The sequence below is a fragment of the Panulirus ornatus genome, chromosome 1 (assembly GCF_036320965.1).
Source record: "Panulirus ornatus isolate Po-2019 chromosome 1, ASM3632096v1, whole genome shotgun sequence".
In the NCBI taxonomy this organism is placed as follows: Eukaryota; Metazoa; Arthropoda; class Malacostraca; order Decapoda; family Palinuridae; genus Panulirus; species Panulirus ornatus.
In genome coordinates, this window is record NC_092224.1 from 18,068,601 (window position 1) to 18,084,386 (window position 15,786).

Consider the following 15,786-nt stretch of genomic DNA (forward strand, 5'->3'; position numbering starts at 1 on the left):
AGCTTTTTCAAAATCTCTCTGCTTCTCCCTCCTTACTTTAGTGTACTTGTTCCCTGCTCCCCGAAATCTTTCATATGCTGACTGGATATAGTGTTTTATATATCTCTTTCACAGAACATCCCTGAGTCCTTTATGACATTTCTCATTGAACCATATCTGTCTCCACCTTGGCCCATGTCCTTTGTTGGCCAACAGAATGAAGTGCCTGATGACGATGTGTGATCTGAGATAAACTGATCATCTAAGGAATGTCAGAGTCAGAGAAGTGTAATTGTAAATGCAGTTTGAGAGACATGGTTAAGCAGGATATGTTGAAATGGTGCAGGATTATGGAAAGGATGAGTTTTTGAAAAAAAAGAGTGACTAAGAGAATATGTGTGTCAGACGTTGAGGGAGCAGGGGGAGGGTAGATCAAGGAGGATATGGAAGATTGTGGTGGAAGATGCTTTGAAGTACTTGGAGCAAAATATTCAGTAGGGTAAGAGGAATGCATTGGATAGAATAAATTAGATTTTTTTTTTACTTGATTACCATTTCCCATATTAGTTTTGTAGCATCAGGAACAGATGAAGAAAACCACACTTGCTCATATCTGTTTTCTTGCTGTGATGTACAATGCACCGATACCACAGCCCCCAATCCACAACCTTGCCTGAAAGACCTTTCCATGGTTTTCCTTGGCTGCCTCACATGCTTGGCTCAGTCCATTGACAGCATGTCAACTCCTATAAATGACGTTGTTCCAGTTTACTGTAGTCCTTGTATGTCTTTGACCCTCCTGCCTATTCAGGCCCTTATCACCCTTTTTTCACCACCCCATCCATCTATCTCCAGTTTAGTTTCCCCCTTCTCCTTTTCCCATTCAGTCTTGACAGATACATCCTCCTTGTCAACCCCCTTTCTCTTATTCTCTCCATTAGTCCAGAGCATTTCTGCACACCTTCTTCAGCTCTCTCAGTCGCACTCTTTTTTATTACTACACTCTCTTACCTTTTTATGACTTAATCAAATTACCTTTCTGTATATCATTCTCAAACTTTTCATTTCCAACCCATCCACCTTCCTCTGTACATCCTCAGCCATACAACATTGTTGGGACTACTATACCTTCAAACATACCCAATTTTGCACTCCCAGATAATGACCTCTTTTTCTACATATTCTTCAATCTTTTAGAATCTTTGCCCCCTCACCCACCCTGACTCGCTTCTTCCATGGTTCCTTTTATTGATTTATTTATGATTGCCTCAGGACCCCTTTCCCGAAGTTTCTTTGGAGTTAGAATATCTTTAATGAGACTGTATTCCTGATGCTACTGCCTTGCCTCAGGTGGCTTTTCACTTGTGCTGTGAAGTCCAGAGTTCTGTAATACCAAATGAAGTGGATCATTGTGTATATGGAAGGCAGTATACTGTACTTGAATTAAACCAAGTTAGATGAAATGAAGATATATCATGGTGTGGGCTGTGGATGGTGGACTATGGTTTGGTGCATCAAACATGATAGCTAGACATTACCTGTGTGCAAGTAAAGTCATTATTCATTTGTTCCTAATGCTGTTTTAGTGAAGCAGGAATAGCAGTTAGATACTGAGAAATAGAGCTTTATATAAATTTTATAATTATCCCTATTTACTACTGATTAGAAGATTCTGTAAAGTTGTAGGTCATATATGAATTTTGTGTGGTATCTAATATTGCTAAGTGCAAAAGATGGAACAGGAATTGGCTTCTGTTGATGATTATATGACATTGATATTAACATCATCCCTCTTTTGCTCGACAGGAATTTAGCTTTGGGCATAGGAATTCAGAACTTTCCTGAAGGTATGGCAGTCAGTCTTCCATTACGAGGAGCTGGCCATTCTGTTTGGTGGGCATTTTGGTGAGTAGTACAAGTCTTTGATATCTGGAAAGTAAATTTGGTGAACAATCTGAATATTATGATTATTTGTATATGTAAATATGCCGGTAGTCTGAGATGTTTTTTTATAATTTTAGTGATATTGCTGAAACATTTCAGGGTAGATTTTACTTGTGCATTAGATTTCTGTTCACATACTTGTCTTTTCACATCCATTATATTTTTTTCACAAGCTTTATATAGTTTTTGTAACATGTCAGCCACAGAATGAAAGAAAAAGAATTTTAAGATGGCAGCTTTGTCTATGCAACATTTACTGTGAATACAGAATCATTATTATGAAAAACTCGTTATTTCTCTAACAATGCAACTTTTACTATGAGTACAATTTTATTATTATGAGACTCGTTACTTCTCTAACTAGCAACAGAGGTAGCCGTAAATAAAGAACAAGTAATCAGGCTAAGGACTTCAGGGGTAAGAGCTTATGAAGAAGAGAGGGAAATGTGTGAGGAACATAAATGAGAAATTTAAGTGTTTTCATAGCAGATGATGATACTATATCGATGTTAGAAGGTGGAAAGAGGTGGGGGAGAGGTCGAGAGACAGAGAGAGTCCTGAAAAGTATGAAGATAAACAGCAATGGTTAAACAACTTGACCCAGATATGGCACACGGACCAGGTAAAGTCTCTCTATGTGTCCTGAAGGAATGCAATGAGGTGCTTACCAGGCTTTTCAAAATACTTTTCAGGAGAACGCTTGGAGAAGATTTGTAAGAGGACAAGTGTAGTGCTTGTTTTTAACCCATAAACTTATGAATTGATCCTAAGAGATTATCTCAAATGTGCAAAACATAAAACATTCAGAAATATATTATGTCCATATGGAACATAAGTACATTATCAGTAAGTAAAGAATAAAAACGTATGTACTGGCATCATTATTGGTCTCGCAGGGTTTAGAAAGGACTGCTTTGAAGCATGCTAATGGATTATGTATGATTATAGGTTTATCTACACAAGATTGTATGAAGAACACTTAATTTTCACTAGTTTGTATCTTACTTTGGGGGAGAGAGTAAATAATTACCCATTTGTTATTACCTATTTTTGGTATATGGGGGGGGGGGGAGTTTTGCACTGATGGGGACCCATCACTTGAACATTCTCTATCATCACACTACCTCTTGAATTTATATTTGCCGTCTGCGTGAACCATGTCCTCAGTCATTTTGTTCCATTTATCCATCTCTTACAGGGGTGAAAATATTGATTGTGGGGAATTATGATGGCATGCACCCAGTCAGTATCAGAAATAGGACTTATCAGGCAGTTTTTTTAATCATTTGTAAATTCTTTGTTGGGCAGTTGTGTATGAGAATGGGCTACTTTTTGAGCAGTGAATTCTCAATGTTGTTAATAACATCTAAAAAGGTTACAGCTATGCATTGGTTAGGCAGTAACAAGACCATGACCAATTTGTCAGATGCTGATACTTCATGCCCTCAGATAAGAAAAGGTCATGTTTTGCCCTGCATTTTTATACTGTAAAGTTCTTTACATCCTTGTTAATGATTTTCTTACTTAATGTCATATTATAACCTCGGGTTGTTCTGTCTCATCATCTCGAAAAGAGGTGTTCACTGTCACATCATCAAACTCTTTTGAAACCTTAAAGGTTACAATCAGGTCAGCTCTCACTTCTTTCATCCAAACAAGGTAGGTTAAATGTCTCTAGCCTTTCCCTGTAACTCGCTTCTCTTAATTCTGGTACCATCTTTGTTGACCTCCTCTAGACTTTCTATAAGAGCTCCTTGTGTTTATTTAGGTGCAGTGACCTGAGAAGCATATTCAGGTTTTGGCCCTCTGTAGGTTATGAATAGCTTGCAAAACATATTCTTACCCATATACTTGAAAAGTATTCTGATATTTGCCAGCAGACAGTTTGTCTCCATAACTGTTCTCATAATATAGGCTGCTGGCAACACGTTAAGGATGATGTCAACTCTCCAGTCCTTCCTACTCACAAAATCCTGAAGCTTATTTCCTGCTATGTAATAATCATATTGGAGCTGTCTTCTGCTTGTTTCATCAGCATTATTTTATATTTACTCAGGTTGAATTTCATCAACCACTTTTCAGAATGACATTGGAATCTGGTTAGGTCCCATTCTAAACTGATGCAATCCTCCTCTTTTCATTTCCCTTACAACCTTTGCCTCATTTGCAGGCTTCTTCTGGTAGGATTCCAGCAAGTTGTTAATTAGACCAAGAAGAGTTATGGTTCCAAACCTGAACCCTTCGGCACTCCAATGGTCGCCTCAACCCATGTGGAAAAGGGTTCTCTAATATGCATCCTTTGCTTCTTTTCAGCGAGATAATCATCTGAACATCATGGGAGTTTCCCTTTTATTCCTGCCTGGTGAACCAGCTTTTTAATCATCCTTCCCTACTGTACAGCGTCAGTAGTGTTCTGGCAGTCCCGATACAAACAGTCCTCCCAACCTTCAAATTGTCCAATTCTGAGCTCTCTGTCATGGCACCCTTTGAGTTACACATTTTTTTCTTTTATGTTGGAGTTTCCAGTCATAGACAAAAGTCCACATGAAGGTTGGGCCTTAATGAAGAGGTTAATGAAAGGTAAAAAAAAAAAAAAAAAACGATAAGAGAATCTGTTTGCATATTTTGGAGGGAGTGAAAAGCATATCTTTAAAAATTGCCAGATCATAGTGTCAGTTGCTGAGAAAGACATGTGATGGTAGTGTGTTGTAACGCTTTGAGGTGTAGGGAAAGAAACATATATCAAAACAGCCTACTCTTGAAGTGATATTGGCCAAACATTTAACATGTGTCATTGCAGCTTGATGAGTATTGCGTGGTTTAGCAAGTTGAGGGCACACAGGCAGCCAGATCTCAAGAGCAAAACCCAAAATAATACCTATAAAAGAGGGGAAAGTAAACCAGCATTACAGCACTGGGCTAGTGCATCAGTCAAGTAAGGTTGGAGAACTAGGAGCACCCCAGATGTGAGAGCAGTACTCCATACAAGGATGGATCAGTCCTTTATAAATGGAGCAGCTGTTCAAAAGACAAGAAATTTTGATACTTAAACTGGACTCCTAGATTCTTAGAGGCAGAGTTAGCTATTTCCATGATGTGAGGTTTCAACAAGTATGTTCAATAAGAGATGGACTTACAGAACTGTCAAAGGAGAGAGCAGAGTTGTAGGAAATTTTGATAGTGAGATGGGAAGAAATTGGGTCATGGAGGCATTAAACAAAACCAGGTTTTATCTACCCCACTGATAAATCCTGTTCAAGTCTGTGTTTACTCAGGAAGTTGTGTTGAGTTAAGGTGCAGATTGAGTGAGAGAAGAAGGGGCAGAATTGAAGGATATGGATATGTTGAGTCATCATTGTATAAGTACATCTGGTTATTTGTAGAAGAAAGGAAATTGTTGATAAAATGGCAAAAAGGTGTAGAAGACAGGACAGAACCTTGACTCCTGTTGTTGAGAAAGGGGGAAGGCTAATCCATCAACAACCACAGAGATAGATCAGCCAGAGAGGAAGGGAGCAAAGCTATACTGTGTTAAAAGCTTTAGATATATCGAGAGCAACTCCGTAAGATTCCCCAAAATTTTTCATGGGTGATGACCAGACATAAGTAAGATAGGAAAGAATTACTCGTGGATTTTGCCAAATGGAACCCTTACCAATGATCAAAAAGGAAACTGAGATTCAAGATGTCTGAGGATATGGGAGTTGAGGAGGGATTCAAAGACTTTGGAAATGGTAGATGTCAGGGCAGCAGCACTATAATTAGAATGGTCACTATTTAGGGATGGGATGTACCAAAACATGCTTCCAAGAAGAAATTTTTTTTGCTTTTAAACAAACTGAAAAGACAAGCAAGTACAGGGGCAAGTTCAGAGGTGCATTCTTTAAGTTCAAGGGGATGGATGCCATCAGAACTATAGGCCCTGTCTGTGTCCAGAGAGAGGAGCACTTTTCAGACAGTTCAAAGAGATTAAGTGATGAGGAATTGAGATTAATAAAAGGAACATCAGGGGGAGAAGGAATGTTAGTCATCAAATGTAGAGTTAGAGGAGAAACAAGAACCAAAGAGAGTTGCTTTCTCTATAGGAGAGACAGCTATAGTACCATCAGAACAAAGGTCAAGGAAAGGTGGAGCAACACAAGTTGTTAACAATGCCATTAATTAAAGACCTGAAAGAAGTATGAGTTGATGAAGAGGAGAGGTTATTGCACTTCCTTTGAATAAAGGAATGCATTGCCTCATGGGTATCATACTTGTAATGATTATTGGCAGTAATGAATGCTGAATGGGAGTCAGATTAAGGAGAGTTTTTCCAAACCCAATATGCATGATCCCTTAGCTGGATGGCCTCGAAACAAGAATGGTTGAACCAAGGATTGGAAGAAGAGGGGATAAGTGCTTCCATTCCCACAACAATAACCTCTGCTATGCATTTGGCAGAAACAGAAGCATCACTACATAAGAAACTACAATTTACCCAAGTCAGAAAAGAATATATGCAATTTATTCTGGTCAGTTTTGTTGAGGTGCCTATATTTACATTTAGGAGGGGCTACTGGAGGGGCAGGTGCTGTTGAAATGAACACATTTATGAGATTGTGGTCAGATGAACCAATTGGGCACATGACTGTGTGGCTACAGCTTGAAAGATTAGAGGTGAAAACAGATTCAGAACATTAGAAGAATTGTCATAACAGTCCAAAATATGGGTGAGGTGGGGGATGATTTACTCTAAAGCAGTGAGAATAGAGAATGTAAGGGGGTTCAATTCCCCCACCATCTAGATGAGAAGAATTTAACCATTCCCTTTGATGAATGTTGGAATACACAAGAAAGATAATCTCGGCTTGCAGGTGTGAAAATATCACATCCTTATGATATGAGTTTCAATTGTCAGAGAAAAATATAAGATTTGTAGAATTAGGAGAGTGGTAGGTGAGACAAAGGAAGAGTATGGTGGTTTGGAGACAGATCTTGAACCAGATAACATAGGTTTGGGGACTTAAGGTCCTTGAGGCATGCAACAGGTGTGTTGACAATGGAATAAGCACAGACACCCCCTTTGAACCGGAAAGGTAATTGGAGATTATAGTTGGGTGTGAGATAGCATAGAGTGAGAACATCATTAGATGATTGGGTGTCAAAGAGAAGTAAGATTTTAAGAGAGTTAATAGACAAATGGTTTTCAGTAGAATAGACATTATTAGAGACCACAAATGTTGGTATGGTGGATAGAAAAAGAGGCAGTTTTATCAGAATGGGAAAGGTTATGGGAGGGGCTGGTACTACTACTGTCTGAGCCCTCTTTCTTATTGATGGTAGAGTCATGTGTGAGCCTGGAGGTTTTAGCATTCCATGATGCCTGGGACTAGGGGCCATAGGGTTGTTGAACTATATCATTACATATAAAAGTGATTGTGCATTTAGGAGATTGCAAGAGAACTTGTGCAAAGAAAGTAAGTGAGGTATATGGCAGAACTAGCCTGGAAGTTTAGTTTTGATGGAACAGAAAATAAGACCAGTGATTCTAACATGGAGAGTGTAAGATGGTTCCAGGCACCACTTTAACACTCCTCTATCAGGATGGTAGTCCATTCTCTAAAATAGTGCTATCTATCACATTGGAATTTTTCTTCATAGAAAGTGATCCACTTGCTTTCTTATAATCTTTGCCAGAGGCTTACACACCACATTTGTAAGTGAGATTGGTCTGTAATTCACCACTTGTTCCCAGTCTTGTTTTTCTACATATAGGTATTACATTTGTTTTTTCCACTCCCTTGATACTTTGCCTCTCCAGTGACATCTTGAATAGTAATTCAAGTGGTATATCTAGCATATATGCTCATGTTTGGCACTTAAGTTGAAATTCCATGAGGGCTATAAGCCTTTATTAGTCAAGTCCTTTTAGTGTTCTGTTGATATCTCTTTTAGATATCTCAAAGATTTCCAAACCTGCTCCTCATTCCATCTCACTGGTGTTGGGGCTAAAGTGTCTTCCACTGTGAAATACTGTTGAACTTTTTATTAAGTTCCTTACGTATCCTGACATCATCCTAAACAAATTTTCCTCTGAATGCCTTAGCCTTTATTAGATTCTCCTTGATGACAACTGACTCCTGATGAATTTATGAAAAAGTTTTGGATTGGGATATATTAGGGTGACTGAGCATGTGATATTTTTTCCAGCTATGGTGGGAGAGTCCAGGTGACATATATAGATATTGTTGGAATTGGACATTAGCTTGGGACTCAAAAGATGGCAGGATCCATTGAATAGTCAGTTGACAATAGCAACAGTAAACTGTGCATCATCAAATGATGATATAGCAGTTTAAGGGTAATGAGAGGTGATTAGGAAATGGCACTGAACCACAGGCCTGTTTCAGTGATTATCTCTGGAATAGATAATTAGAAAGCAAATAAATGACTACCTATAATGAAGAAATTTCCTAACTGGGAGACAACATGGCTACAGCTAAAAGAGGTCTTGCCTCACAAACCTGTAAGACTTTTATGACAAAGTAAACTCAGTCTTAGACCAAAGGGATGGACTATAAGACTTTGTGCTCCTAAACTGCCAGAAAGCCTTTGATGCCTTCCCCCATTCGAGGCTGATTAAGAAGTTAAAGTTACAGGTAGGAATAAGAGTTAGTTTCCTTCAAATTGAGGAGTGCCTGTGTAGGAAAAAAGAATTGAGTCACATGCTCAAAATGGGCTAAGGTTACAGTTGGATCACTGCAGTGCTTGTTTTTGGGCCCATTGTCGTTGATTGTGGCCGTAAATGATTTATGAGGGTTAGACTTTACCTAAACATGTTAGTGGATGATGCCATGGTCATGAGAGAAGTAAGTAATGAAAACAATTTCATCAGCTTATAGGGGGACTTGGACAAACTCCATAGTTGCTGTGATGAGATACGGTCCAAGTACTTTATGTGTAAGGTGACAAGGATGGGACATAGCAAAAGAAAGTCCTGATACGACGACAGTTAGAAGGAAAACAAGCTACAGGGCTTGATGTGTGAAAGAAGTCTAATGGTTGAAGTTGTACTAAAAAATTACCCTGGCTTCACATTAGGAAAATTGAGAGAAGTTTACTGTCTGCATTCATTTATATGGATAAGGAAATGTTTTGACAAGCTACTCATAACACACAGAAACTGGGTTATGCCACTCAGTTCTAGTCACTGTCCTGGGTTAAGAGACCTTAGCTACAATTTAAGGTTGAAGGCTACAAAGCTGTCCACCTTAGTGGAGAGAAGGATGATGGATGACATGATAACAATATTTAAATTTCTATATCTGCTGGATAATGATAATAGTGAACAGCTTTTCAAGAGGTGCAGTACCAAAGTTACCAGAAGCCATAATCATAAGTGAGAAAGGGGATGGTTTAGAAGGATGTAAAAAGTACTGGTTTAGTAACAGTAGTGGAGGGGTGTAATGGTTTAAGCAAGTAGACTTTGAAAGCTGGCAATGTACAAAGAATTAAAAGTCTTCTTTTATGGTGCAAGAGACAGGGCCTTGTGAGTGTAAGATTTCTGTAATGTACAAATAGTTGATTATGTACAGACATTACAGCAGTGACATCAACAACAGAGACAGCACTGCCTTGTTTGCTAAGATTTTTGGATCATTCAGATTCCCAGACCTATTTTGCACAAACAAGGTGGGTGAGTAGAGTGTGAAGTTGCCAGTGAATGAAACATTTCTTGTATTTATCTTGCAAGGATAAATTAATGGGAGCGGAAAGATCTGAAAATTCAAATAAAAAGCCCATGATTGTAACCAAGGTCAGCAACCTAAAATTTCAAACAAAATGTATATATCAGGAATATCTAACCAGATAAGTTTAGAATAACAACCATAAGATGGGTAAAGAGGTTTTATATAAGAAATGCTTTTGTGGACTGTAACAATAGGGGAAAAGGTAATTAAAGTTTTTATTTAACCCATTACCTAGTATAATCTTCAACATATGTTCCACAGTTCACTGTGGAACATATGTTCCTACCGTCATTCAAATTACCATGTAATTTTTTATTTCACCAATTATCCACATATATCACCAGCATTTTCCTGCTGTAGATGGAAAATATCTCAACTCCCTCGCCCACCCGTATGCATCATCATAGAAAAGGTGTATACATGAAAGCTTCCACCCTTTCTCCCCAAGTAAAACACCAGCCAATGAAAATTTTGTTAGAAACAATAACTATAGTAGTATTGTTTATATCATGTTGAGGAGGGGAGAAAGAATTTTACTTTCATATTCCCTGCATGTTGTAGAAGGCAAACAAAGAGGGTGGGAGTGGGGTGCTGGAAACCTTCTCTTCTTGTATTTCAGTTACTAAAAGAGGAAACAAGAAGGAGCCAGGCTAAGAGTGCTCATCCTCCTTGAAGGCTCAGACTGGATGTCTGAATGTGTTTGGATGTAACCAAGATGAGAAGAGAGGAGAGATAGGTATTATGTTTGAGGAAAGAAACTTGGATATTCTGGCCCTGAATGAAACAAGGCTAAAGGATAAATGGGAAGAATGGTTTGAAAATGTCTAAAGAATAGTCATGGGTTGATGAGAGGACAGGAGCTGTGGAAGGAGTAGCGCTATTCCTGAAGTAGGAATTGTGGGATTGTGTGATAAACTGTAAGGAAATAAACTCTAGGTTCATGTGGGGAAACTGAAGGTGAACGGCAAAAGGTGGACAATTATTGGTGCTTATGCACCTGGCCATGAGAAAAAAGATCATGAAAGGCAAGTGTTTTGAGTGTGTCAGCAGTTTTGGTGTACAAGACCTGGTATTAGTGATGGGTGATTTAAATCCGAACATAAGCAAGATAGCTCCAGTAGTGTGACAAACGTCAATGGACAGACAAATGTATATACACCAAGGGTCAGCTTGGAACCCTGGGCAGAGCATCTAGCTATCTCGGCTTCATGGAGGTTAAATAACACACACTTGACTTATAGTGTTTTTACACATTTCCCAAGCTCATCTCAGTGGGGACAGCATGGACTTAAATCTCACGGCTGCAATAGTTCACAAGGTTACACTGAACATGAAAACTCACCTTTTAAGGCTGTACATACAGAGTAGTCTTGTCAAACCTGTTTTTATCCACTTGGATCCATGCCATGAGCTGTAAGGCCAAAATGGGTATGGAAGATAAGAGAGGGGTGGAATGCTAGTCTTCAATATATGCAAACTTTTTATGAGATCCCAAGAAATTCCCAGGCCCCCTTTTGGAACCCCAAACCTTGATACAATGTACCCCCTGCACCCCTCTCAGAGGCCCTGATAAGCACTCACACCAAAGGAGTCTTTTTACCTTCCTGGAACTGGAAATAATGCAACATTGGAGCTGTAGGAGCTCCTGGAAAGGGGTCCAGGAATGACTCTGTGCCCATTTCAAGAAACGGGTCCACAGGCAATTATGATCATAATATGATAGACTGTGTTGATGTTTTATCCTCATTATTTGATACTCGCTAATGACTAATATGCAGCCCTTCCCCAACATCATTTGATACTCACTACTTCCCCAGCATATGTCTAAGTTCCATTTTGGCCAACCGGTCGGATCTCGAAATGGACAAATGTCAGCATGGCATGTAGAATTTGTATACCTGTAAAGCATTCTATTATCCTACTCAATTTCTGTCATGATTATCTCATTTTTTATTAACCACCTTTATGATTCTGTAGTTTCTTTTTATGTTTTATTTAAGATTCTGTAGTTCATATTTAATTTTTGTCTTTTTTTTATTTGTATTTTTTCTGGTCACATGTATGGATGGTTGCAAGTCGCATAAGTCATAAGTAAGGGAGAGCTTTATTTGTTTCACTAATTTTGCGCTTTGCTATTAATGTTTGTCAGAACTTATAATGTAATGATATTGTTAATTACTAATGTTTAGATTAGGCTGCTGGAAAGTCATAGTAATACAACTGTCCCTGTAATTCACAATCTTGTATATCATTATCTTTATTCAGAAATATCCTACGTTTACTAATAAATGTATGTGTGGGTTGGAAGAGGGAGTGACTAGTGTTATGGGAAATGGACCATTGTCCCATGGAAACTTAATATGTACTGTAGTGGTAAACACTGCACGGCAATTGCAATACAGAGTACTACCCTGGATTGCACCACTGTCATCATGCAGAACATCAAATGGGGAAAGAGGTGGGGACTAGCATTAATCATGAAAAATATTTGCGATTTTGCTTTTTCAAGAGCCTTCTAAGCTTGAAAGGATGAATATTTGAGTATACTAGAATTTTTTTTTTTTTTTTGATGCAATTTTCAATACCCAGATTCAGAAAAGAATGCTGGTACAGGTTCATACAAACTTTGTTACCCTTTCAGTAGGATTGACTCACTTTACATTCTTTAATTTTCTTTATACTTAAGATCAGAACTTGCACTTCTTCATATGTTACATTTATTCTTTTTCAATTTCTTGGTGACTGTAGGTATGGTCAGTTAAGTGGAATGGTGGAGCCCTTTGCTGGTGTGTTAGGAGCAGTAGCTGTATCACTCTGTGAGCCGGTGCTGCCCTATGCGTTGGCATTTGCTGCTGGGGCCATGATATTTGTTGTTGTTGATGACATCATACCAGAAGCACAAACTGGGTAAGGTTTATTTTATGGATACTAGATTACTGCATATATTTATACATATTGTGCACACCTCACATGTATGGAGTTATTATTTGTGATTACTACTTGTATATTTTACGGATAGAGCTTTACACCCTTCTTGCTCTGTTTCTTAACCTTGCATTATGTACCTTGTCTTAACCCTGGACTATGTCTGCTCGAAGTTACACTGCAAGTGAAAATTCACATTTGGTGAGGCTGTATCATCATCACTTAATGAAACAGAGTACAGTCTTATCAAAGAACTTATCACATGAATGGAGTCCATTTTTCCCTGCTATTGCTGTAGGAGCACCTGGGGAAAGGGTCTTGGGTAGCACCATAACCCTTTGAAAAAGAGGTCCTATGGTAACTGCATTTTTTTTTCTTGGTTTGGCTCTTAAAACAATCTTTTCCATAATCTTAGTACTGAAATGTCTACATATAGGGAAAGTGACACACAAAATGTCTTTGAAGTATGCTATTTTAGAAGATACATATTCAGTAAGGTTGTCATTATTATTGCAAGATATCTTGCAGAGTTTATTAAAGTTGGTGCAATGCAATAAACATTCAACATTTGATTGTAAAAAAGCAAATGCATTACATTTTTATATGTAAAGGACTGGTGCATAGTTCATGTACCATGGAATTCAAAACTCATCTCTGTAGCAGACAAATATTCCCTTTTTACTGGTGTAACTATGATATTTTACAATATATCCATAATCATCGCTTTGGTGGCCTCTTTACTCAACACATCATGGGATTACAAAGCGTTTGGCTGGATCTGGCTCTCGTGTGTGGCTGGATCTGGCTCTCGTGTGTTGGGAATTGTAAGCGATGATTGTACTGACATGTATTGACAGGAAACATGACTAGACTTTACTCATGAGTGATTTTTAGGTTCCAAAAAATAAGAACTAAAGTGACCCAAGTTTAATTGGGATGATTTTCTTTTCCATAAGATACCATGACTATAATTGGGTTATAGTGACAAGTGGTTATATGTTATATTATTATTATTATTATTATTTTGCTTTGTCGCTGTCTCCCGCATTTGCGAGGTAGCGCAAGGAAACAGAAGAAAGAAATGGCCCAACCCACCCCCATACACATGTATATACACACACGTCCACACACGCAAACCTAAACACCCATACATCTCAATGTACACATATATATACACACACAGACACATACATATATACCCATGCACACAATTCACACTGCCTGCCTTTATTCATTCCCATCGCCACCTCGCCACACATGGAATACCATCCCCCTCCCCCTCATGTGTGTGAGGTAGCGCTAGGGAAAGATAACAAAGGCCCCATTCGTTCACACTCAGTCTCCAGCTGTCATGCAATAATGCCCGAAACCACAGCTCCCTTTCCACTTCCAGGCCCCACACAACTTTCCATGGTTTACCCCAGACGCACGCTTCACATGCCCCGATTCAATCCAATGACAGCACGTCAACCCCAGTATACCACATCGATCCAATTCATTCTATTCCTTGCCCGCCTTTCACCCTCCTGCATGTTCAGGCCCCGATCACTCAAAATCTTTTTCACTCCATCTTTCCACCTCCAATTTGGTCTCCCACTTCTCCTCGTTCCCTCCACCTCCGACACATATATCCTCTTGGTCAATCTTTCCTCACTCATTCTCTCCATGTGCCCAAACCATTTCAAAACACCCTCTTCTGCTCTCTCAACCATGCTCTTTTTATTTCCACACATCTCTCTTACCCTTACATTACTTACTCAATCAAACCACCTCACACCACACATTGTCCTCAAACATCTCATTTCCAGCACATCCACCCTCCTGCGCACAACTCTATCCATAGCCCACGCCTCGCAACCATACAACATTGTTGGAACCACTATTCCTTCAAACATACCCATTTTTGCTTTCCGAGATAATGTTCTCGACTTCCACACATTCTTCAATGCTCCCAGGATTTTCGCCCCCTCCCCCACCCTATGATTCACTTCCACTTCCATGGTTCCATCCGCTGCCAGATCCACTCCCAGATATCTAAAACACTTTACTTCCTCCAGTTTTTCTCCATTCAAACTTACTTGACCCTCAACCCTACTGTACCTAATAACCTTGCTCTTATTCACATTCACTCTTAACTTTCTTCTTTCACACACTTTACCAAACTCAGTCACCAGCTTCTGCAGTTTCTCACATGAATCAGCCACCAGCGCTGTATCATCAGCAAACAACAACTGACTCACTTCCCAAGCTCTCTCATCCACAACAGACTTCATACTTGCCCCTATTTTTGATTACTGTTTGTGTCTTGCAGGCAAGAGTTTTACATTCATTTTGCCTGTTTCTTAGCATTGTACATCTTAACCTATGTACAAATACACACATAAAACAAGCAGAGACCATTGCCTGAAATCAATCAAGAAGTTTGTTAGAAATGTTATAAAAAAGTACTTTTAAACTAATCTGTGATATAAATGTAGTGGATCAGTGGTTTGAACTAAGTGATGAAATTGTGAATGCTGACAGCATAGAATACATAAGTTTAAATAGTTGCATGGCAACAGAGAAAATTCCAGACATGTTGGCCAATGAGTTTACAACTCACTCCCTTACAAATGAGTATGCAGGGTTTGGGAAGCTGGCCACATCCACTGGTTGGGACCACAAGTTATGAGGTGTTGTGATGCTGTGTGTGCATCAATGTATAGAACGTGCAGGGCACTTGAGCATTAAGTGTTTGGTGTTTTCTTTAAGGCAGTTGCGTCCTTTCTCACCTGCTCACTTTCCACCTTCCAGATGCTGTACATTCCCACATGCCAGTATTGTTTCCCTGAATACCTCCCATTACTCACCCACTCGCTTTACTTCAATTACTTTCATTTTTTTCTCCTGGTATTTCTTCACACACATCTCTTTTCCAAGCTGACTTACTTTCATAACCCTCATCTCTTTCATATCATTCCTCTTTTCCAAAAACCTTAACAAATCTTCACTCTTGTATCCACCAGGTAATTATGAGTCATCCCACCTGCTGCCATTCTCAACTCTCATACAAGAGTCTTTCTTGCATGCCTGTCAGTTAGTATGTAATCCAGAAATACCCTCTTACCAACTTTCCATCTCACCTACATATAATGATGTATGTCTTTTTTTTTTCTTAAACCACTTAATCCCAATCAGCATCCTTTTTCCGCACACAAATCCACAAATT

At 39.0% G+C, this 15,786-nt stretch overlaps 1 protein-coding gene across 7 annotated transcripts in view; it reads left to right on the forward strand.

Annotated features, from left to right (window-relative positions):
- Zip48C (Zinc/iron regulated transporter-related protein 48C) overlaps window positions 1-15,786 on the forward strand; it is a 143,863-nt gene that overhangs the window by 109,210 nt on the left and 18,867 nt on the right. For all 7 annotated transcript variants that reach the window (XM_071681801.1, XM_071681639.1, XM_071681885.1 and 4 more), the window contains 2 exons: window positions 1,786-1,884; window positions 12,402-12,560. In XM_071681801.1, the coding sequence (XP_071537902.1) occupies window positions 1,786-1,884; window positions 12,402-12,560 (258 nt within the window). The remainder of the gene's footprint in view (window positions 1-1,785; window positions 1,885-12,401; window positions 12,561-15,786) is intronic.